This window comes from Rhipicephalus sanguineus, chromosome 11 (assembly GCF_013339695.2).
Source record: "Rhipicephalus sanguineus isolate Rsan-2018 chromosome 11, BIME_Rsan_1.4, whole genome shotgun sequence".
Lineage (NCBI taxonomy): Eukaryota > Metazoa > Arthropoda > Arachnida > Ixodida > Ixodidae > Rhipicephalus > Rhipicephalus sanguineus.
In genome coordinates, this window is record NC_051186.1 from 90,118,373 (window position 1) to 90,140,713 (window position 22,341).

The 22,341-nt window shown below is 44.6% G+C and overlaps 1 protein-coding gene across 3 annotated transcripts; it reads right to left on the reverse strand.

The window, feature by feature from the left end:
* Nucleotides 1–437: 437 nt before the first annotated feature.
* On the reverse strand, nt 438–22,015 carry LOC119373676 (uncharacterized). Of its 3 annotated transcripts, none has more exons than XM_049420493.1 (5): nt 21,841–22,015; nt 14,794–14,852; nt 14,588–14,655; nt 5,423–5,509; nt 438–687 (listed from the first exon to the last, which is right to left on the reverse strand). In XM_049420493.1, the coding sequence occupies exons 1-5, from the start codon at nt 21,943–21,945 to the stop codon at nt 461–463; spliced, it is 546 nt and encodes a 181-aa protein (XP_049276450.1). In that variant the 5' UTR covers nt 21,946–22,015; the 3' UTR covers nt 438–460. The 3 variants fall into 3 exon arrangements, 2 of the variants coding, with proteins under 2 accessions (XP_049276450.1, XP_037499667.1); XM_037643739.2 differs by having other exon boundaries at nt 14,716–14,852; XR_007417989.1 differs by lacking the exons at nt 438–687; nt 5,423–5,509 and adding an exon at nt 8,476–8,671 and having other exon boundaries at nt 14,716–14,852.
* Between the last annotated feature and the right edge of the window lie 326 nt (nt 22,016–22,341).

Consider the following 22,341-nt stretch of genomic DNA (forward strand, 5'->3'; position numbering starts at 1 on the left):
CTTCCACCACAGCCGCACGTGAGCGAGGTTGAGTCATGAATGTTTCGCAAGGAAGTAAGCTTCCAAATTCTTGCACTAGGAAGGGCTCCGAATTTCGCTAGCGGTCAATTGTCACATTTCTGTTCTATATAAAGTAGAATGCATTCGTTGCTACTGCGTCTTAAAAATTTGTACTGGAATAAGTACCGCCTGTTTACTACAAAAAAGAGCAACAATCAGATATTTCACCGTAAATTCTTCATATCACGGCAACAGATTGGATCACAGCGACAGTGCAGCAGCAGCCCAGAAATGCTTCAAGCCATGTCATTTTATAACAGCGAATATTGCGATGACAACCAGCAATGTAGTGACGCTTCGATTACGGGTAACAATTATAAGTGTTGCTGTTCACACACACACAAAGAAATGTATTTGCACGCCTGTATCCGTGTCCATTTCACAGCAGCATTTATGACTGTTATGGAGGTCGAGAAAACGAGCTAGAGTGAGTGCGATTTCCACAGCGATCCTGTTGTGGTTCGTAAAGCCCCGACTCTCCCTTTCTTGCAAGTATATTTTGACAGCTTGAGTCATATAAAATTTTTCCATGCCTCTCGTACCTCCGGTATTCCTCGACGCATTTAGGATGCGGCGGGTGTTTAATGTGGGAATTCCTAACTCGCAGGTCATACGTGAGATGTTTGGCTGGAAAAAAGAAGAAAGTTGATAACAAGTTAATAAAAGTGGCCTCTCCGATTGATTTAAGCTTAGAGTGGAAAATGTCGAGGTAAAATCTAGCACAACAATTTTATTTCAGGGTGAGGGAACATAATAAATTGCATCTTAGGAGGACAAATAGATGACATATTTGGAATGAACAACACAGAAAATGCATTTGATAATTTGAACGGCGTGATGTTTTGGATTCATTATAAATCCTTCTGTGATACATGATTTTTCTTCAAGAATTCGCACCTGATAATATTTGGCTATTCATTGTTATGACAAACGCACCATATCAGCTGCTCTAAAGAAGCGCAATATTTGTTCTTGTTTTCTTTGCCAAACTCACGTTTCTTCAGGCAAACATACGCAGCGTGAGCGGTGTTTCAACGAATACCAGAGACTGCAACAGATTCCGCCATGCGATCGTGCTTATATTTCGCAGCGTAATACAAGATGGCGGACCCACCGCTACCAACAATGGGAAACGTTGATTACGTATTCGAGCCACGAGCGTCGTTTGCGTTCGTGGCGCAGAAGTCAATGCGTCCGGCTTTTGTGCCCGAAAGTCCGGTAGTATCAAACTGTATACCACGCTAGTGCAGTGGAAGGTGTGTGTTTTGAGGGGCTAGCTGCTAAGACATAATTTTGAGAACTTTACCTGTGGAGTAGGCGAAATGACAGAGCGCAAGAACACGGGACGAACGGGGTTTAGGACAGGAAGAATGTGTTCCTGCAGTCTACTTCTGCCCTGGTGTCACGTCCCGAACGCCCCACTATAAATTTTGAAAATTATTCAGGTCAGCAAATATTTTCCTTTCTTCTGAATTTCTTTCTGATGACGCGCGTGCCCTGTATCGACAATGATTCTGTGACGAAATTGATGCCAGTAAGCTTTTGGTGTTCTCCGTCATACATTTTCGGGCTAAATTAACACACTCCGCATTTATCTATATTTCTAACAGGACTTAAGTACATATTATTAAACACTTGCTAAGGATCACGAAATGTGCATGGCGCACATGATGTATACCTAGCAATGTATAGGTTGAAATATGCTTTAAGAGGTGCTGTCGCTGGAACCAAGTTTCGACAAGCGGTCTTGCATTCTTCAAGGCAGCAAGTGGAAAAGAACTCTTGACGAAACTTGACCCAGCGAAACCCCCCTTGTTCAAAGAGATTTCATCTCTTCATACTTCCGTCTTCTAGTGATCTCATGTGTTGTTTGTATAGCCATATAAGCGATATATGTACTGGAAGATAACGAAGCACATAAATATTTGTAGCTCATGGCATAACCAAGTAACTTGTACTCCTAGACAGTGTATTTTCTACACGTGATAATTGGATCAGCAAATATCTACGTTACACCACTGGAATTCTTTAGTTTGCCTGCGTTGCAACTGCTAATGTGGGAGAAAAATTTATTGAAAACGCTGCCGGCATGAGCTGTGCTTCTACTGGCATAGAAAGAATGTACGTGCGGAGAACAGTTATGCTAAGGCAACAAGTGACGCTGACTTGCTTCGGCGAGATGTAACGAGATGTAATGGACTGCTGTTATGTGACTGTATTTAGCTTTTATGTAGACGTTACCCACATTGCGCAGATGTTCTTTTATATCTCATATAGAACGTTAAAGTTATAAAATGTAAAACTGAAATGCATACGCCCGCAGCGCTCTTTGATGCGTGCTCTGAGAGAACGCCACAGTTCTTGGCACTGCCTGGCGTGTTACAAGTGGGTGATTATCGACGCTAAACGTATAGCTTGTGCGAACGATTGCATTCGGTACAACACATGATGGCTTGCTGTAGAATATTTGGGCATTGGGAACCATATTGATGCTCTCTCTGAATCAATCTGTAGCATGTTTCCCCATGCTCCTTCCTGGAAATGTAATTTGGTTTGATATATGACCAAGGATTTAGGGCTATACTGCGATATTTGCGGCTGTACATTCTGATATTCATTGCAAAATACTTTATATATAAGTAAGTGATAATCATAGTATTCTTTGGAATATGTGCATCCTCCTGTCGATGCGGTGAGTCAAGGTTTGACAGTTTTACTATGTTTATTCTCTAGAATTCTGGGAGGCACTTCTCCGCAGCCCAGACCCCAACGTCCAGGAAGACATCATTAGTCTAGTACAATAGAAAGTTGACCTAGATGAAATGCATGCATGATTGATGCAGCGCTGAAGACGGAGACGAAAGGAACACAGAGTGCACAGCGCTGGTCCTGTGCGCTCTGTGTTCCTCTCGTCTCCGTCTTTAGCGCTGCATCAGCCATGCATCATTAGTCTAGACCTTGGGGCTGCTGGCGTGTCTGAACTGAAGGAATTCCGGCTGACATCTAGGAGCGACGGGAAAGTTGGACTTCCTCCTGACGTCCATTGACAGATATTCTAATAATGTTTTTTTCCCCCTCTATCCTAGTTCCTAACTCTGCCTAACACCTCCCGACACTTCCTAGCATTGCTTTACTGCTTGCACAGTTTCATCCAAATTTTTCATATGGGAATTTTTCATATAGGAACGTTCACATATTACGGCTGCTTACTCCAATATTTACTGCCCAACTGCTACAAAATTACGGCGTACGCGCTGGCCCACTACGCATTAGCACGGGATGGAGAACAAATATAGCAGGCCCCTCCACGGTGGTCTAGTGGTTATGGCGCTCGACTGCTGACCCGAAGGCCGCGGGATCGAATCCCAGCCTGCATTTTCGTTGGGCGCGAAAAACGTTTCAGAGCTGTGCACTTAGGTTCACGTAAAGAACCCCAGGTGGTCAAAACTTCTGGAGCCCTCCACTATGGCGTCCCTCATAATCATATCGTGGTTATGGGGCGTTAAACCCCAGATATTATTAACAAATACATCAGTTGTTATGCGCCTGTCTAGAGGTGGATACCGGATGTTGTATGGAAGATAGCGCTGAGTGCCTGCCAGACGGCGGGAGTTTCCGCCGGACAAGCCTCAATAATGAAGTAGTTTGTTATATTACCAGTTTATGGTTAGATAACGTGCACAGGAGAATATGAGAGTCGTATCTCTCGCGTATTTTACACTGATTACGCCCCAGAATTGATATACAATAGGGAGATGCAAAAATGTGATCATGGAGAGATTGCTATCACGCGCAATTTCTAAATTTCGCAGCAGCGCAACTTTGCACAACATGTGGTGTATGTCAGTGAAGGCAGACCGTTGCAGAGTATGTCCGTTGTGGTCAGACATCGACGCGACTGCACATAAGCTACCGGCCGCACAACTTCCAAAAAGAAACGCTGCATGCCACGTCACAAATTTTGAAAAAATTATTAAACAGCGCTTTGCACACAGGACGAAAGAGAGAAGTGACACACGCGGCACTGAACTTGACACTTGGTTCATTGCAAAAAAAGACATGGTGCTTTATACAGCAAAATGTCTAAAGCGAGCGCGCTCGCTCATTGTCGAAAACGGTACATGCGTCATTCCGGGAGGAACCGCCTTGTGTCAGCTCCCTAGTCACCCCTGCTGAACAAGCCCATATCAACCAGCCCAATTCAAGTCGTTAATAAATGATGGTAACGCCAGGGAACGTTTGCTAGCGCAATCACTTGCTGTTCGCAATGCGGGAAGTGCATCAGCCAATTCTTTGGCGTAGCTATCAATATGAACAAACAAGATTTTAGTGTCAACGAAAAACACAACAAGCTGACATTCAGAACAGTGCTTGGCCAAATAAGTTGATTTCTTTTCTAATTAATTACTGTGCTCCAAAATCGTCCCATTAACGCACCGACCTCTTTGCCCAACATATGTCCGGCCGCAGCACAAAGGCATCTGGTACACAACACCTTTACACCGAGACAAACTTGTTCACACGTTCTATTCAGCATCCTGTGCTTCTTCCAAATCCCTCCCTCTTCCTTTGATCTGTGGCTCCAACCTTACCCACTTAATTTGGAGCAAAAAACAGCACATTAACACCATACCTGGCCCCTGCTTTCCGAAAGTTGTGGAAAAGAGAATGAATGTAGGGCATTACTGCTACTTTCGTATTATGGGAATGCGTATTGCTGCGCTGCTCTACATCAAGTTTTGAGAGCTTCAATCTTCTCACTGTTCCAGCCGCACATTCTACAATGACATAGTCCTTGAAACCGGCTTCCCTTCAATGAAGCACCTGGGCCTCGCGACTAGTGCTCGATGCCTAGTGGATACAGCACCATGTCTTTTTCCAGTAAACTCAATTAAAAGTTCAGTGCCGTGCATGTTACTTCGTTCTTTCGTCCTATGTGCAAAGCGCTGTTTTATATTTTTAGCATGGAGACTTACCAACTCGCATGTCTTCTTGACAATTTCGACATGCTAATTAGGTAAAGGATAACCATCCAAAGCTATTTCACAGACATGGAAGGGTTTTGTTGCAGTTCGTAATTTGTACCGGCAGACATTGGTGAGTGTACTCTCGACGCATCCCCGGCACTCCATTTTAAAAGAACAGCTCTGAAACACTGCATATGTCACCGTAAAAATTTCCCGCATTTATGGAAGAATAATAGGATATCTTTGTCATTTCGTAAACATTTTCAATAAAACACTTATAAAATCTGGGTTGAATAAATTACTGCTGGACTCATGTTTTCATTGAAAACGAACCTGCAGGGATGGTATAGAGGAGCTATCGTGTTGAAAGATCGTGTGAAAGTAATAACACCAACCGCAAAACTTTGTCGTGACCACAATCACCGCACAGCTTTCGTCGTCGCTCATATAAAGTAGATCCTCTTGAAAGTGGATGCCCTTGCCTGTAAGCAAGATATTGCGTCGTCGATTACCAAAACACGTTAGGTAAAATACTTGTATTTTATGGTGAACATAAAACAGCAAACCAGTTTCATCAGCTAGATTACAGCAATAACTGGGGATATCCAAGTGTTGTCCTGTACATCCTGTATATTGCACATGCTAAGAACCTCGCTGTTGAAAGATCAATATTTTGAAAGTATATGGACTTGGAATGTCACAATTATTTCAGGCACAGTTGTTTATTGGCAGAATTTTGATCAGTCGAACAGGTCTATTGTCATCGCTGCATAGTTTTTTTTTCTTTTTAGGCAATACAGATTTTTATTAAAAATACCATGACAGTAAGTCTCCTGTCGTTTTCGACAACGAACTTCACGTCATGGCAGAAATCATTCGTCCCAACTGAAATAACACTGTCGTGACTAATTACAAAATACTCGCTAATTAAGTATTTAATTATTGACTTGACGGCAGTTGTTTACAGTAGAAAGATGCAGAGCATGGCAATTTATGGAATACCCATTTTTTTTAGAAATCACGAAAGTTGCACGTAATTCGAGATGTACATCATAGAATTTCAAAGGCGATATCGAAATGATCGCGCCCGGTGCACCCGAAACGCAACGACTCAGTTACGCCTGACCGGAAATAGCCGCACAAGGAAGTGACGAAATTTGATTATAGGCGCGCCGTCCCTATTGGATAGAAACAACGTTCCCACTGCTTTTCAACGCACTGGGCAGCACTGAAGACGCTGTAAGTTGTGACCCAGTGTCTGAAAGCGTGCTTGGACACTGAAAAAAGAAAGACTGGGCTCGCTGCGTGGACTTCGTAAAAAATTGATATTGGATTGCGATATGTCGAGCGTAACATTTATCAAGTACTTTCAAAATATTTTTCTATACTGTGTCCAACACAGATCTAGCTTTAGTTTTAGTTAGGCGATGGACTTACGTATACGCTAACAAAATCCTCATGACTAACTGCTTAGCGAGTCAGTGGGAATCGCACACACATCTGCTGTTGCACTAGTATGTTTTGGGGCAGAACGTGCCAGATGAACATTCTGATCCTGGGCAACACATACCAAAGAAATGAACTTTGTTTGTTAAATTGTCGCGGGCGCGAAGAGACTTCACGCGGTGCTTCAAGACGAGAAAATGAGAAGACAGGTCACTGGAATTCGTTATAACTTGAAGGAAAAAGCAGCCTAGTCTGGTTTTCCGCGTCTGTTATAGCGGTAACGAGTCAGGCTGAGAATGTAAGGCGCGTGAAAGTGGCCGCTGCGATTTCCGCTCGCTCGTTATTATTTCTTTCTGTGGCGTTTTAACACGAAAGTGTTTTATGCCGGGGTCCACCACGGCTCCACTACGCATTTCCGTCACAGATATGACGTTGTAAAATATAAAGACTAGCATATGCCCAAAAAAAAACAGGAGAAAAAGTTCCGTCACATGGAATCGAACTAACGACCCATCGATCCCCAGCGCGCAGCGCGAAACGACTCCGCTACAAACGGCACGTTCTTCGTCTTGTTAACGGCGTTCTATATATATACCCCATTTGCCGGTGCCGGTACTCGGAGATCGCGGTACATCAGCGTGTTTTCGTTATCACTAGTGAGATGGCGCGAACGGCTTGAAGGGCGCACTTTTTAAAGCACGCCCTTCGGTCGTCGCCCCACCGGTTGATATGAGCGTGCGTCTGTACAGGGCGTGGTCGCTCGTGCGCACGCGCTTATCTTGTACGTCTTGCGCCCTCACCGCCAATTTGCGTTAAAGTTACAGAGAGCACGAGGGTAAGTTCGCTCACTGCAGCGGCCCCTTTTGCAAAAGGAGCGCGCTGTTTGCAAACAAATAAGTTACAACTGTGACAGTTCGCGCTCGTCCTTTGTATACTTGTGCGTTCGTTTCGTGTGTCCTCCTTTTTATTTGACGAGCGCGCTTTAACTGTCGACCTGTGACAGATGCTAGTTCGCGCTCATCCTGCGTATGTTCGTTCCATACGTCATTTCTGCTTGAGCAGCGCGTTGCAAGTTTCGAGCTGCTTGCCGTGCCTCGGGTGACATTACAACTTGTTGCTATAGCATTCATTCCTTCGCCTTCGGGGCAAAACAATGCACAACAAACGCTCAACTAGGTCTGTGAAGACACGATTTACTTACGTGCTATACCGATTCCTACTAGAGAGGAATGAGCCATTTTTTTTATTTTGTCGGAGTGTTCGTGTTTTAGCTATAATTACGACCTGCGTAGGAACAAATTGCGAAAAAACATTTAAAATCTCGATTTCGGGCCGTAACGGGTGTCCCAGTGTGCCGCGCGCCAGCGTCCAGCGTGCCTCTTGCATTGTGCCAGCTGCCCAGCACCTAGCGTCACACTGGTCAACCAATCATGAATGGCACTGGGACAGCGCCACTGGATTTTCCAAAAGGGATGGCTGTATCTTTTCTTGAAAAGAGGCAAGCCATCGCAGTTTCGGCAGCGGATCACCTTACCTATGCGTGTGGTGTTTGGCCCTCATGTTAAAGAGACAGGGCTTGCAAACACGGACGCAAGAGATAAGTCAAGACACCACAAACGCCAACAACTGAAAATTTCATTTTTTTGCGTCCTGTTAGTTGTCCCAGTGATAAGTAGATGGTGACGGTGGCAACGAGCCGCCAATTACTTGACAAATGGGCTTCTATGGCAGTTTCGCTACCAGTTTACATGTACCCTGCGAGCTATCTACTTGTGCATTTCAGAATGATTACCGATTTTCCTGACTGGGTCCTCCTTTGGCACACCTTGTTTCAAATTTCATCACTTCCTTACCACGTGCAGTTCCGGCCTAACGCAACTGAAAGGCCGCGTTTCCTGCGCGCTGGGCGCCGTCAGTTTCGGTATCACCCTTAAAATTTGGTGATGAATATTTCGAATTACGTGTAACTTTATTGATTTCTAAATAATGGATATGCCGTAAATGGTCACGGACTACAGCTCTTTAATACAAGCGTTCGCCCTCAAGTCAATAATTAAAAAAGTTAATTTACGAGGTTTTTGTAATTAATCGCAGCAGTGTCATTTCAGGGAGAAGTATGTCCACCTTGACGTAGAGTTCGTGTGCGAAAACCTTATGATCCTTACTGTCATATAATTTTTATTCAAAACTTGTATTTTCTGAAAAACAAAACACCCTTTATATGCCACAAATATAGCACAATGAACAGGCGTGAGTTTAACACAAAACAGTCTCTATTTCCTGCTCTTTACAGTTATAGATGTGCAGAAAGTGGCAATGCTGACTATACGATATATGATATCAAGCGACGGAATCGCCGCAATGTGCCGTATTTCGAACAATCTCTTTCGAATTCTTTATTATATGGAGAAGACACCAAATCGTCATTGCTATCTTCAGGAATATGATCATACTTCTCGTGGCTTGAGCACCAGTACATTGTTCGACATAACGTGACTCAAACTCACCGATGTTCGTTTGGCGGCGAGCTTGTATACTGTAGCCTGATATAAGTGGTTACTGTAGCGTGATATGAAGTGCTGTTGTTACCACCGTAGCAGCCCACAATATTAGCTAAGAGGATGTGCTTCGATGAGGAAGTTCTACTACTGTATGGAGAGAATACTAATTACACTTGATGTGGTGGAGATTGTGCGCCAAGTAGCTGGATCGTCGCGTGTCATTAGCTTTTTATATGGCATGCCGTGGCGGCTAAAATAATCGCACTCTTTGCGTAATCAGTCCACGGGAGCGGTAATTTAAAAGTTAAGCGTATGTCGGAGGTGCTAGTTGACGCCCTAACAATGAATTCTACGGTCAGTAGCCATATGTACCATGATGCTCAAAATACAAAATTGTGAGAGGTGAAGCATAGCATATTCCTGACTGCGTTGAACGGCTGGGAAATACATCGCAAATGGTACATGACATTACGCAATGACAGTGCGTCATTGAATCGCTCGGCCAGGCCTTTTCTCTGCAGCTGGGAAGCGGCTGAAATAGATATGCTCAGTTTCACATAACTGAAGGATGTCGCCGTCGAATCGGGAAAAAGAATAGAAAACGCTGTGTCCTCTCACAGATAATGACTGTTGATTGACGTTGTCGCAAATGTGAATAGAGGGTGCAATGTACCGCTTGAAAATGTTTTAGTAGGGACCTCGATGATCTCCAAGAGACAGGAAGGGTGTACTTTGGTCGTTTTTGCCAGTGCCAGAGTTCGCATGTGGCCACCTACCGTTAAACATACATATAAAAACTAAATCACTCGAAACGCCTTCAGGCGAAGTGGCATTCGTCTATCAAACCAAGATGACCAACAGTAAAGGTGAGAAGTACAATTAAGAGGGCGTTGATGACAACGGTCGTAAATGTTATGAGGTAAAATTTCATCCTGTTGTCATTTTACGCATAGTGACGTGCTGGCCTTTGAAGAGTACACTGCCGTGCCTCGGCGATGCTTGTCGTGTGTAAGAAGAAATGATTCCTTCAGCCTACCCTTAAATATTTGCATGTATTGCACGTTGCATGAGAAAAAACATAAAGTAGAATAATAGGGACAATATGTTAAGAGATAGAGCTAAACTTTATTCCAAATTTGGGCCACTTCCTCAGATCGCCTCAATCAGGAAAATATAAGCGATAATGCGGATAAGTTTGTCCCTAGGGAAACACAGGTAAGAGCTTTTAATCTGAAGGCCACAATTTATAGCTCACATTATATTCCAGTTAACTCATGATATGCCACAACATCGTGATTGAAATATGTGTGTGCAGCGCCTCCTCTATTTTTCAGTGCCTGGGCGAACGCTCTCCTCGGGCCGTCAAACGCCGCTCCACGTCCGCTCGCCGCTGCCGCGTGGCGGCGCTGTGCAAGTAGACTACGTAGAGTCACTGGAAAAATTTCAGAGTATCGTATCTGTTTTCCGCGCGCCGCCGCATATGCGATTGGCTTACTCGGATCACGTGACCTCTCGCCGCCATATCTCTTCCAAGCGCTTTGGGTGCAGGCGCGTTCAATGCAGAGCGTGGCCGGACATTTAGCAGTACCGCGGTCCCCAGAAGTACTTCGTCGCTTTTATAGCGCGCCATGCAGACAGGGGCGTAAGAAGACATTTTTTTCGCGCGGGGGGGAGAGGGGGCACGGACTCGGTGTGCCACCCCCTGTCTACGCCACTGCATGCAAATGCCAGAAGAGAGTAGCTCACCATCAATCGAACGTTACTGGTGAGCTACTCTGGGAATCTCGTTTGCCGTGTGCGAAAAATTAATGTCAAAGAGCGCCGCTTACGTGGCTGCATAGTTGCCTGAAAGTATTCGCCCCCCTTGAATAACACTCCTTCCTGCAGTGAACTACACTAACTTTGCTGGAAAAGATCTTATGCTACAGCATACTTCACCTCTTCGGTTCGTTATGATCAGCAATATTGAAAACTACATACCTTTCTATTTGCTCGGCTCTTTATATTTCGATCTGTTGAACAGATTACGCATGCTATCCGAGTTATAAGCGTGTCACGCACGAGAGCGAAATCAAACATTTAATAAAATAATAACTGTTTACTGGTATACCTTGAAGGCAATTGTGGCATGGTCTTCGGCATTGCACAAAACAGAAGCATGGAACTCTGTTAATAAACTTGGTGTAAGACAATGTTATCAAGCGTATTTTTAAACTTGTTGCAAAAAGATGCTGCTAATGCTGCATTGCACCGAGCGTACCCTTATAATACTGTATAGTTGGTGAGAAATGGTCACAGCAAAAAAAAAAGCAGATCCCACGCATTGAGGGAGTCGATTTTATGCGAGCCCTAGGTCTATATACATACTGTATTGCAGTAGCATGCGCTTTAAAAATTCTGGGATGTGCTATTTCAGATGAAAAGAACATAAAGATCCGTGCCGAGGAAGTTTTAATAAGAGTGCAGTATGAAAAAAAAGTGCAGCAGTGCAGAAACCGAACCCCAGCTGTTTACGCGCTGGCAACGCCAAAAGCTGTTTGTCGGAACACAGCAAAACATTTGCAAATTAATTGCAACGTTGGGAATATTAAGGAGACAAGACATAGGAAATGAAACGATTAGGTAGTGATGTCAATCATTTTTGATGGCCTATTTTCTACGCACCATAAGATAAGATGCACCTTACCTACCGCACGCCGATTCGCCCGTGCGTTCGGCTGCTGGCGTTCCGAATCACGACGTCGCGCACAATTTCCAATTACCATACACACACAACTTCTATTACACATATCAACCGGTTGAACAGCAAGCACGGTGCGCAAGCAAGCGATGCGTCAGCGATCAGTCGAAGGACGCAACGTTGAATCGGTTGAATGTTCTCGATGTTGTTCGATAACATTCTCGAGTGCAGTGAACCTGAACACCTACTGCAACGCTAGCGCAAACAGTCATGATTCACCAAATGTCGAAGTAAATGGCATCTCGCACGATGTCACTGCGCTAATGCAACTTAGTTTACAGATCCGGAGCTAGCGAACACGCCCGGGCGTGACACGAAAAGAGACCGATGAAGGCATCAAGAGAGTTCGCGAGCACATGGCAACATTCGCCGTACGTTTCATTAGTTACACCTCTAACCGCGCAGTCGATCCATACCTGTCGATGACTCGAAATCACTTCTAATATCCTCTTGAAGAAACACACACACGTAATGCCGTTCTACACAGCGTAACACGGCACTGAGGCTAAAAGATCGGTCACTTCTCAACACACGCTAGCAACGCGCCGGACGGTCTGGAAGGGACATGGCCGCCGCCACCCAGTGTTGCCCGCTTGCAGCCTACCTTTGCGGTACTCTGATTTTCCAGTGACTCTAAGACTACGGGAAGCTGGCGCTTGACGGCCGCGCGTATCACGAAGCTCACGAATTCGTGTATGCATCCGAGTTTAATTGCATTTGTGCTACTTGCAGGCTTTCACAGGTACATGGGGATGAAAAGAAACGCGAACATAGCGGCGCACTGTTTTCATCACGCTCTAACCGGGGTGGCAATAAAAAGATGCTAGATGGCCTTTTATTGTGTCATGGATGACGTCGTGTTTTCATCAATCATCGAGACTATAACACACTTGAAAAGAGATGCGAAAGAGCAAAGAATGCAGGTGCCGCATGTTCGCGTGTCTTTCCATCCCTGCTGTAAGTATTCCGCAGGCAGACTGTCAGGCCGCGCTGCCGGTTCGATACTTGCACTCGAGTTTGATAGTATTCACGTTTTATTTTCTATTTCAGTCTATTGCAACCGCCCCAATGCTTTAGTATGTCATACTGTTGTGTTCCACTCTGCAAATGGAACTGAGAGAAATCACGATTGTCTTTTTTTTAATTTCCTTTATTGATAATGAAAAAAATCTCACAAGGTCTCTTATGCATTCAACTAAGACGACTGAAAAGCCAAAGCCATCTTCTTCTTTTTCTTCTAGTAGATGTATTGAACATTCCCTGCCTCCCTACGAGATATTTCTGTGGCTAACGTGGTTTTCTTACAGCCTCAAGGATCGGAGACAGTGCAAGCTTTCTGCACATCAGCGGAGGCATGCACTGCCTCCGTGATCGGCCCATTTTGACCAAGCGAAGATGTAATATGACGACGTCACGTTGGGTGACGTCAGGACGTCAGACCGACGGTCAATTTTTGCGTTTGATGACGCATCTAAGGCTTTCGCCTTAATACGCTGTTCGGCTGTCGTTCCATGAAATTCCAGCTGCCGCTGGTCTTCGGTAGAGGTGGCTTGCAGTAATTAGGCGGGATATTTGGTCTCCTAATACATCTTCAAACTAGAAAACGCAGCCGTCGTTTACGACGCGAATATTTCATAGAATATAAGAAGCGGCGGCTTACGAAGGATGCAGTAGCGTCACTCTATGCAGACTACCCTTCACGTTTGCAGCCGAGGCAACAACTGAATCAAGCATGGCAAGTATCCCTAAACGTGACCGTGTTGCGTCCGAACAGTCGACGAATGCATGTAGTACCAGTAGCAACGCTGTCTCGCGATCGCCGCCATGTGCATGCAGCGCTGACATTATGTCCCGAAGCTGAAGAATAGGAGCCCATGGACACTACATGCGCTACCGGCGAAACAACCGACAATCATTATGTAGATTGCCAGTGGAAGCAGCTTAGTGACATTTCATGCTAGTTACCGCATGAACTCATGGCTTGCGCATAGTGTGCTACACCAGTAGACGGTAGCACGCATCGGGGAACATTAAGCGCCGAAGCTCTCAGTATTAGCTCTTGGCAAATGCTGCTGTCGAAAATCGACTTTCACGCAGTCAATAACCAACTCTCAGTCAGGCAAACGTAACGGTGACAAAACAATTTTCCGCGCATCACTGGCATGCGCTCTCTGGAATCGGGCTAGCAGACGACGCGCGAGCGTCTCGATCAAATGGCCGCGAAAGACACATGCATTCGAAATGGGCTGGTCGCCCAGAACGGCAAGTGCTTCACGATTCCACTTTACAAGTTTTCATTATACATTAAACAACGCGAATACAGCCGAAAACTGAGCCATATAGCAGCTTCGAATGCAGCCACGGCATTCGTTTCCGCGAGCGACGACGCGACGGCTGGTCTAGTACGGTGGCGGCGCCCGGCGGCTAAAAGCAGCACTAGCGCCGACGGTCGGTTCCCATTGCGCTCCGCTCCTTCGCCCAGGCACAGAAAAATAGAGGAGGCGCTGGTGTGTGTAACTATAATGTAAGGTAGGATTTTTTTCAAACTAAAGCGGGATAAATATTGCGCCGATACAGCAAATGAAAGAACCTCACAAGATACTGATATTCGATTATTCAAATAAAGAGAAGGCAGAAGCGCTAAACGGACGACGTGGACAAGGGCAGACAAACGATAGGCGCATACTTGCAACTGAGGTTTATTGCGAAACCACGCAAAGAATATATACATCAGGGGAACGGTGCAGAAGGCCAGGGCGACACGTGCAATGACTGACGCTGAAAACGTATCCCCCCTTGATAAAAATGCTACTCCAACAAGCCCAAACTTCTAACCTGCTAAGTCAAATTAAGTGTTATGTCGTCTGAAATACCTTGAGGCTTCACGTCCATGTGTTTTTTTCGATCCTTCTTGAAGGTTCCGAGAAATATTCTAGACAACCTGTAACAGAGAAACGTTAGATATGCATTGATATTTTCTCTCCCGCGTCTAGTGTATTACTTAATTCCCTGGTTGTAACAAGATCGTGTGAAGATTACGGAACTCTGCTCCATTACGTTAACTTGGTCCACTAAACACCTTATATTGGTCCTTCCAGAGGTAGTGTACGTCCATATTGGCTCTGTCGTAGAAAAAAACTGAAATAAACAATAAGGGTCCAAATGTCAGGGTCACAGTCATCAACTAAAATTTTGCGCTGCCATATTATCAGTGCTTATCACGTAGTACAGCAAAGCAATATATTCAAGGAAGGAGAGTGTTCCTTACCATAATACTAAGATTGTGAAATAAACGTAATTCTTTGATGGTGAACTTAAAGCGAACGTCCAAAGATTAGACACCGAGCTGTAGTGTTTACCTGCTGGTATGGTGAAGAAAGTAACGATAAGTTGTCCTAATTGCTTGTCTGGATAATAGTTTCTTTGGTATGAGTGCAGTTGAATGTATCACCCTCCGTTTCAGAGCTAACAGGTTATTCACGTAAGGTAGGGTGTTATTACTGACAAGAATTCCCTAGCCCCCTAAAACTACCACGTTTATGAAATTCTTCCTCGGTACAATGCTGCGATTGTCGCAACGCCCCATATCATTCTCCAGCACATTGAAAGTTTCAGCAACGAAAAATTGTGCGCATGTTGAATATTTTATGGTACTTGTTTACTATGCAACGCTCCACTAGCGCTGATAAAACTTACAAAAGTGGCACCGACCGAAATGCGAAAGAAAGGAACAGCGAGCAATTCGGTTTGCTGTGCTGTCATAAGACTCACGTCACAACACTTGCAGCACATTGTATAATAGCATAGAACAATGGGAAAGTACATTATTGTTTTTCTGTGGTGTGCGAATGTGTCTAAAGCAGCGCAGTAAAAATGTTTAAATATCGAACACGTGTAATATATTTTAAGGTCGTCCGCGAAGCATGCCATCTGCCATGAGTTTCGCTTGTGCTACTCAGCGGCCCTGGAAAATCATGTCGCTGAAACATAGAATTTTAAAGAAACAGCTATTCGTGATACTTCTTCAAATCAGTTCGCTCTGGGTTAAGAGGAATGAAATACATTTCGAACAAGTGTAATGTTTGAAGAAGCGGGCTGAGCTGTCGAGGACCGCTCAGCCCACTTCACCCTTAACCATTCTGCTCGTGCAGCCAGCGTCACCCTAATGAAATCTGATCTTCATCTCCCAGATCTGGTAACTAGGAAAACAGTTTTCGGTCTGTCGCTCTTTTATAACATTTTCTTCCATAAGCAAGTATGTGGAGAGGAAGTAACCTCAGAACCCTCTTAGTTTTCATCACGTGTTGAATACCCGTACATAGTAGGCATTCCTTTCTACCGCACACCAACCTCCATTGGCATCATTTGCTTCCGAAGAAAAGCAGAGACTGGAATTGCCTCCCCCCCCTCTGTCACTGCCAGTAAGGACCCAGGATGTTCAATTCTGCAGTTTCCGTACACTATATGACGTAACTACAAACTATTATATTTTTTTTTACTTTTTAAATATTGCTAATGCCTGTATTCGCTTCACTGTTATTATCCTTATTTTTTATGTGCAGATGTTGCACCCACCCCCTCTAACACCCTATGGGTCCTGGTGGTATACTAATAAATAAATAAATAAATAAATAAATAAATAAATAAATAAATAAATAAATAAATAAATAAATAAATAAATATAATATTGCCTGTGTTATCGCTAGGCTGCAATGGGTGGCTAAAATTACAATTAGACTCACACACGGATTTTTTTTCCCATTGTGAAGAAGAATAACCTGAAGACATGGTTGCGTAGCAATCAATGTGCTTTGCATGACATAATAAATCGAAATGGGCCTGAATAGAATACAAGGACGTTGAAGTTTCAGGATAAACACTGAATTGTAAGGTTTATGATGAATGATCAAAAATGGTTTTTTAGAATATGAATGCCATTCTACAAACTTAATTTCATACAATTTTCGACAGAATTTGGATAGTTAGGGGTATACTTTGCTGCTGCAGTAACAATTTTGTCTGCTGTAGGCGTACAATAAGTTAACGTGCGTATTTTGATGAGGTGATATTTTATATGCATACGAGAAAGGGTTATCCATTATTTTTACAATAATATCGACGGATTCTAACTGCGTCATCTGAATATTTATGATTAGGAACACCAAATGTAATAGTTCTATTGCGTAATATTACTCAATATTTCTCGCCTAACGCCATGTAGTCTATTCATTATTGTAAATATTTGATTTAAGACTTGAAAATTGACACTCAATTTTGCTAAGAACGGGCATTCTGCACGAAATATCGAACAGAATGAGGACAAAAATAAAACTGCATCTGTGGGGCCAGATAGCGTTTCTCAATTTAACAGCATGAATAGTGTTTAGTCTTTACAATACATTTTCGTACGCTCAGAAATAAATTAACAGGACACTCTACAAACTTCCCTAGCAGACTTGGCGTGATCTTCATCACTTGCTGATTTCTTGACGCATAATTGAAACGCACGACTGACTTGAATATTCTTTATTGTGCCTCGCGCTAGCACTTCTTACTCCCAGAAACCGATATCTCACACGATATCTCAAGGGTTTATAATTCTACGCATGGGACTCTTTAGATGACTCCGGGTATTTTTCTTCCACGAACATCCGCTCTAGGTACTAGTAAATTACTGTTCGCAAAGCGCACCGTCAAAAAACAGGATACGTTACCACCGATAGCTTCAACAAATGCTAAAGTACTCCCGTTTAGCTTGTACAATGCTTGTTATGCTTTCGTACGCACGACGGACTCTGCTGGTTCAGTAATATAAGGGGTCCATATGGCTCGAAACCTTGATAATGCTCTTTCTTGTCACCGGGCTTTGAAAGCAATCGTCATTGTCTCTTAGGAGTTGTTTTTGAAAAGCTGGTTTTAAGGTTAACTGTGCTAAACGCCGTTTTCGTCGCCGCCACAACAAAGCCTTTTGCAACCTCGTCTACGCTGCCGAAGTAATGGCTGGTCCTCACATCGCCTCTTGTTAAAGTATCCCAGCTCTCGTGCTCGTCCAACGATGTCCGCAGCTTTCTACGATCACGATCTAACTTCGCCAAATGTCTCGATGGCTTCATAGACAACGCGAGCTGATGAGTACTCTTCTCAAGAAAGACGTTCCATTTCTGCGTGAATCTGAATTGGGAGAAACCTTGATCAATTTTATTAAAAAGGTATGGGTCCGCTTATTTTGGTTCATTTACATTCATGTGCTGAATATCGAGTCCGTACCGGTTCGAGCTGGCACACAGGTGCTATCCATGCGAAGAGACAACATGGCTTGTCGTTCGTTATCGCCAACGCTAGGCAACTCCTCTCTTTACGGGGCTAGCATTATTTGGTAATTGAACGTACATACTCTCATGTGTGTAGTAGCGAAGTTTCGTCCTCACATTTATTGCAAGCATTTCTCCATTATTACGTTTTACCACGCCCTGTGTTGGCAATCTTCGTTCAACAACCGAGGGAGGCCCCGGTAATCAGCAGTACTTAACAAGCACACTCGTTATCTGTAACGCAAGAATTTAGGCAACTGTACAAGGACGTCTTCTGTCTGTTCACCTAATGGCTTGCCCACCATTGTGCCATGAACTACAGCACTGGTGCATTAGTACTTATCAATACGGATGTCGTTCACACGGACGTTGAACAGCGTTGTGAACCTCCTTACGATCCATCACTGACTGTGTTGTTAGACACCATTATCTGAGCGTCGCTTACGTATCAGCCCTGCGCAGACATAGCGTCCCGAGAGAGTGCAGGGAACTGCAGGAATTTGGCGTTTTCGACAAGCACTCCTTGTCGAGCCGCGGTTGGCTTGGCTGAAAAACGGCGGCAAAACCCTGTGGACGCACCTTCATGCTACACTCGATGGACTTCACAGCTGAGCGAGAGGTGCGTTCTGCGTTCCGCTGCTCGCACGATCGTTCTGCGCACGCGCACTACAGTTCATTCTAGGCGTTTGCGCGTAAATAGCGCAATGAGGTTTTTGAAATAGCGTCACGCGCACTTCAGTTCCTTCAACGCGTTTATATGTAGATCGCTGGAATATGGTGAACGGACCGGAGCGGTTCGTAAAGGCTCTAATAAATCATGTGGCCGTAAGAGCCAAATTGCACCACAACGCCGCTAGCTTTCTTGTTGTGTTTCGTGAACACTAAGGCTTAGAAGTTTTAGCGCAACTTCACGCTGCTCTCAACGATAGGCCCAATGGCGTCTCTTCCAGTTCTGACTGCGTCCTTTGATGCTTCTTCTGGCATGACCTTTACAGTTCTGTTCCATTGTACCTTGCATATCCTGCGAGCTCTGTCAACGCCGCAACTGATAGCCGCGTCGGCTTTGACCTACTTGTACCTTTCGCGCTGCCAATCTTTGGCAATGATTGATTACCGCTGCCACTGATAATTCGACTCTTTTTTTAAATGCGAAGGATTTCATAGCGAACCTCAGGCACTTCGGCCGTTTCTATCTATCTATCTAGCCGCCTACGTGTGGGCGCTCTCCTGGTCGTCTCCCTAATTTGTAATATACCAAAATTGGCGTAGCAGGGGATTAGTGTATGACGAACACGATTCACTGCTCATGACATGAATAACACAAAATACCTGTCGCGTACGTCATGAAACGCTTTCTCTCAGTCACGTGTGGCACATACCCGCATATCAGAGTTCATGTTAGGCGGGTAGGTGCCACTGGTGATACAGTCTCAACCAACACAGTAACGGCGAACACACACATTGACACGCAAGGAAAGTGATAATAATAACATTTGTTGGGGTTTTATGTCCGGAAACCACGATACGACAATGAGAGATGCCATAGCAAAGGGTTGCGGAAACTTTGACCATCTGGTATTCTTGACGTGCACCGAGAGCGCACAGTACACGGGCCTCTAGCATTTTGGCTTCCTCGAAATGCGACCACCGCGGCCGGAGTCGAACCCGCGACCTTTGGGTCAGCAGCCGAGCACCGTAACCGCTACGCCACTGCGGCGGACGCAAGGAAAGTGACAGAACCTCCCTAGAAGACGCTCAACTACCATCCACTCGTCCACGTGGTCGACAAAAAAATCGGGGTCAATGCTTCCCTACAATAAATCTGCTGATAGAATCAGGCCTCTCATCATTACCGGTGACTTCAGCATTGACTTATCAAGACCCAACTACGGCTGATCCTTATATTGGGTGAAAGAGGGTTTGTATGTGGACAGGGCATCAAAAGACCTCGCTACCACGTTCAAGACAGGAGGCATCATAGACCATTGCATCGAAAGAGGCATCCAGGACTGTCCACCAGCTGCACTATACCTCGCACTTCACTACACTTAAACCCCTCGTTGCCACAAACATGAACGGATCGGATAAGTCCGGTCCAGCTGCTGGTGCTCACTGATCATGGTGATGATGACCTTGTTGAAGAACTGTCAAGAACCTCTTTTACACATACACACAGGTTCGTGAAACGTTCGTGCATTCTCCGTCATAACGGACAAGCATAACAACTATAACGCAACTGTAACAACTGCCACTGTGACTGTAACGTACGTGCAGTGCGCGTGCGCGTGCCACTCGGATGCGTACCATATATCTAGGAAAACATTCCTGAATGAAGCTTAGTTGCGAGTAACGGGTCTCCTGCGCACCTGTGTTCCTTCTTTGTCCCATTCGGATTCGCGCTATCCAGTACTGAAGAATATAAGCACTACATATCAGCTCAATGCATCTGGCGTTGGTAACACCCATGCTGGTGTTGCCATCATTACGACACTCTAAACAACAGGTTATATAATACATACGCGACTCTTCAACATATGAGTGTGCGTATACCACTCCCACATTTCCCTAGCGTCATTTCGTAACGTTTCGCCCCCTCAATGAGAAAAATTACGCTACAGTCACCATCCCGCGCATGCTTCGCATAACACCGATTCCCACGGTACGTGGTATCTGCCAAGATTTTATTAAAGCCACTGATTATTCTGTGTCACCGATGTTGTTAGTATTCTACCTCGCAATATCTCACATCACGGGGCTTTCACTCAGTTCCTCGGACACAGCGAACGCTATCTTCGGCCAAACATTTGGCCTATCTTCTACGGTCATGCTCCACTGATCAAGAGCTCACAAAGAATTACCTTCCGCAAATAATTGGATGCTCCTACCACATCAGTAGCGCGCGTACTAACACATTCGCCATATATCGTATCAAACCACTTTGATTGGGACCGTGCGTATCCCATCGTTATCTTCGCGCGACTGCTGAGAGTAATTCAAGTTCTTTTCGTCCGTACGGCTGCGACGTATTCATTCACTCCGAATAAACTCTTAGCTGGGCACTACGTCTTGGAAGCCAATTCGTGCGCGGAAACAGTGCTCAGTGTCACCAGTGATCGTCTGGCAATACAGATGCCCACCTGGATCCATGGTCCTCATCTGGTACTTTTCTTATCGTCGGGGCCACTGCGAAAAAGTGTTGCCGTGCTACGGTGGTGCTTATCGCTTCGTCCTTCATGTGGCCTTGTTGGCGTACCATTGATCCTTGGCTACCCCACTTGTTTTTACGACACCCGCCACAGAACTTGAAGGCATTGAGATGCTGAAGCCCTATTATTCGTACTTGCTCCCTACGCTTTAAACAGCATCGACAAATCATTTTTTTCTGGTTGGTATTTCTTTGGGGTGTTTCTCTATTGTATGTTTTGGATTCCTTGGTGCTGCCTTTATAAATATGACTGTGCCACTCTTCTTCACAGTGACAGAGTAAATAGAAACGAAATGGTGAAAGGAGTTAATCTTCGTCACATAATCACGTTCAACGAACAATTCGAGCATGACAAAGCACCGGGCACACCAAGAAACCTAATATTCTTAGTGCAACGACAAAGCTAATGTATCCCGAGCAACAGGTGAGAAAGCTCCGATCAACAGCTGCTGCAATGACATAAATGTCTACCACAGGCACAATTATGCTACTCAAGGAAAATATGTATACCTATACAAAAAATGATCATAGAAGTATAAACATAAAAATACGTCAACATAATAGAGTATCACCAAAAGCAACTAGAAGAACTTTCGATGTAGAAACATACCTTTTTTATGCTGTATGCCCGTCTTTTACAAGACCAACAATTACCTTCTAACAAAGTCAAACAACCGACATAGAGAAATAATTTGAAGGCCAGCCTTTGCACCATGTTGTTTCAGCTAGCGTCGCTTACAAGAAGACTCGGGACACAGAATACAGGCACATCAATTGTTTAACTGTACACTGTGCGAAGTACAATGAGCTCGAACGCCGGTATTATCGTTCACAGGTGTCTGGAACAGGTGCTGTTCTAAAACCATCCTTTACTAACCGCGCGATTCGTTTTTTTCACCAATGTGCTTAGACCCATACACCTTAGAAAGGAAGCGCGTAAATTTTCCTGTTCTAATTGAAGTTGGACGAATCGCATTGAACAAACGGACAATTGCGTAATTGTCTAGCACTGTTTCGTATTCAGGCTCCCTATATATCGGCCTGAGCTCGATTTAGGATTACGGGACTAGCAATAAAGGCATGCAGGGCACTCGACGTCGTTTTCGCCATG

What these genes read in the sequence shown, in the direction of transcription:
- LOC119373676 (XM_037643739.2), bottom strand. Translation starts at nt 21,945, where the DNA reads ATGGTGCAAAGGCTGGCCTTCAAATTATTTCTCTATGTCGGTTGTTTG. An exon ending in CATGGACGTGAAGCCTCAAG is followed by an intron (nt 5,510 to 14,587) that starts GTATTTCAGACG and finishes TCTTGCTTACAG; the next exon opens with GCAAGGGCATCCACTTTCAA. An exon ending in GGTCACGACAAAGTTTTGCG is followed by an intron (nt 688 to 5,422) that starts GTTGGTGTTATT and finishes TCTTTTTTCCAG; the next exon opens with CCAAACATCTCACGTATGAC.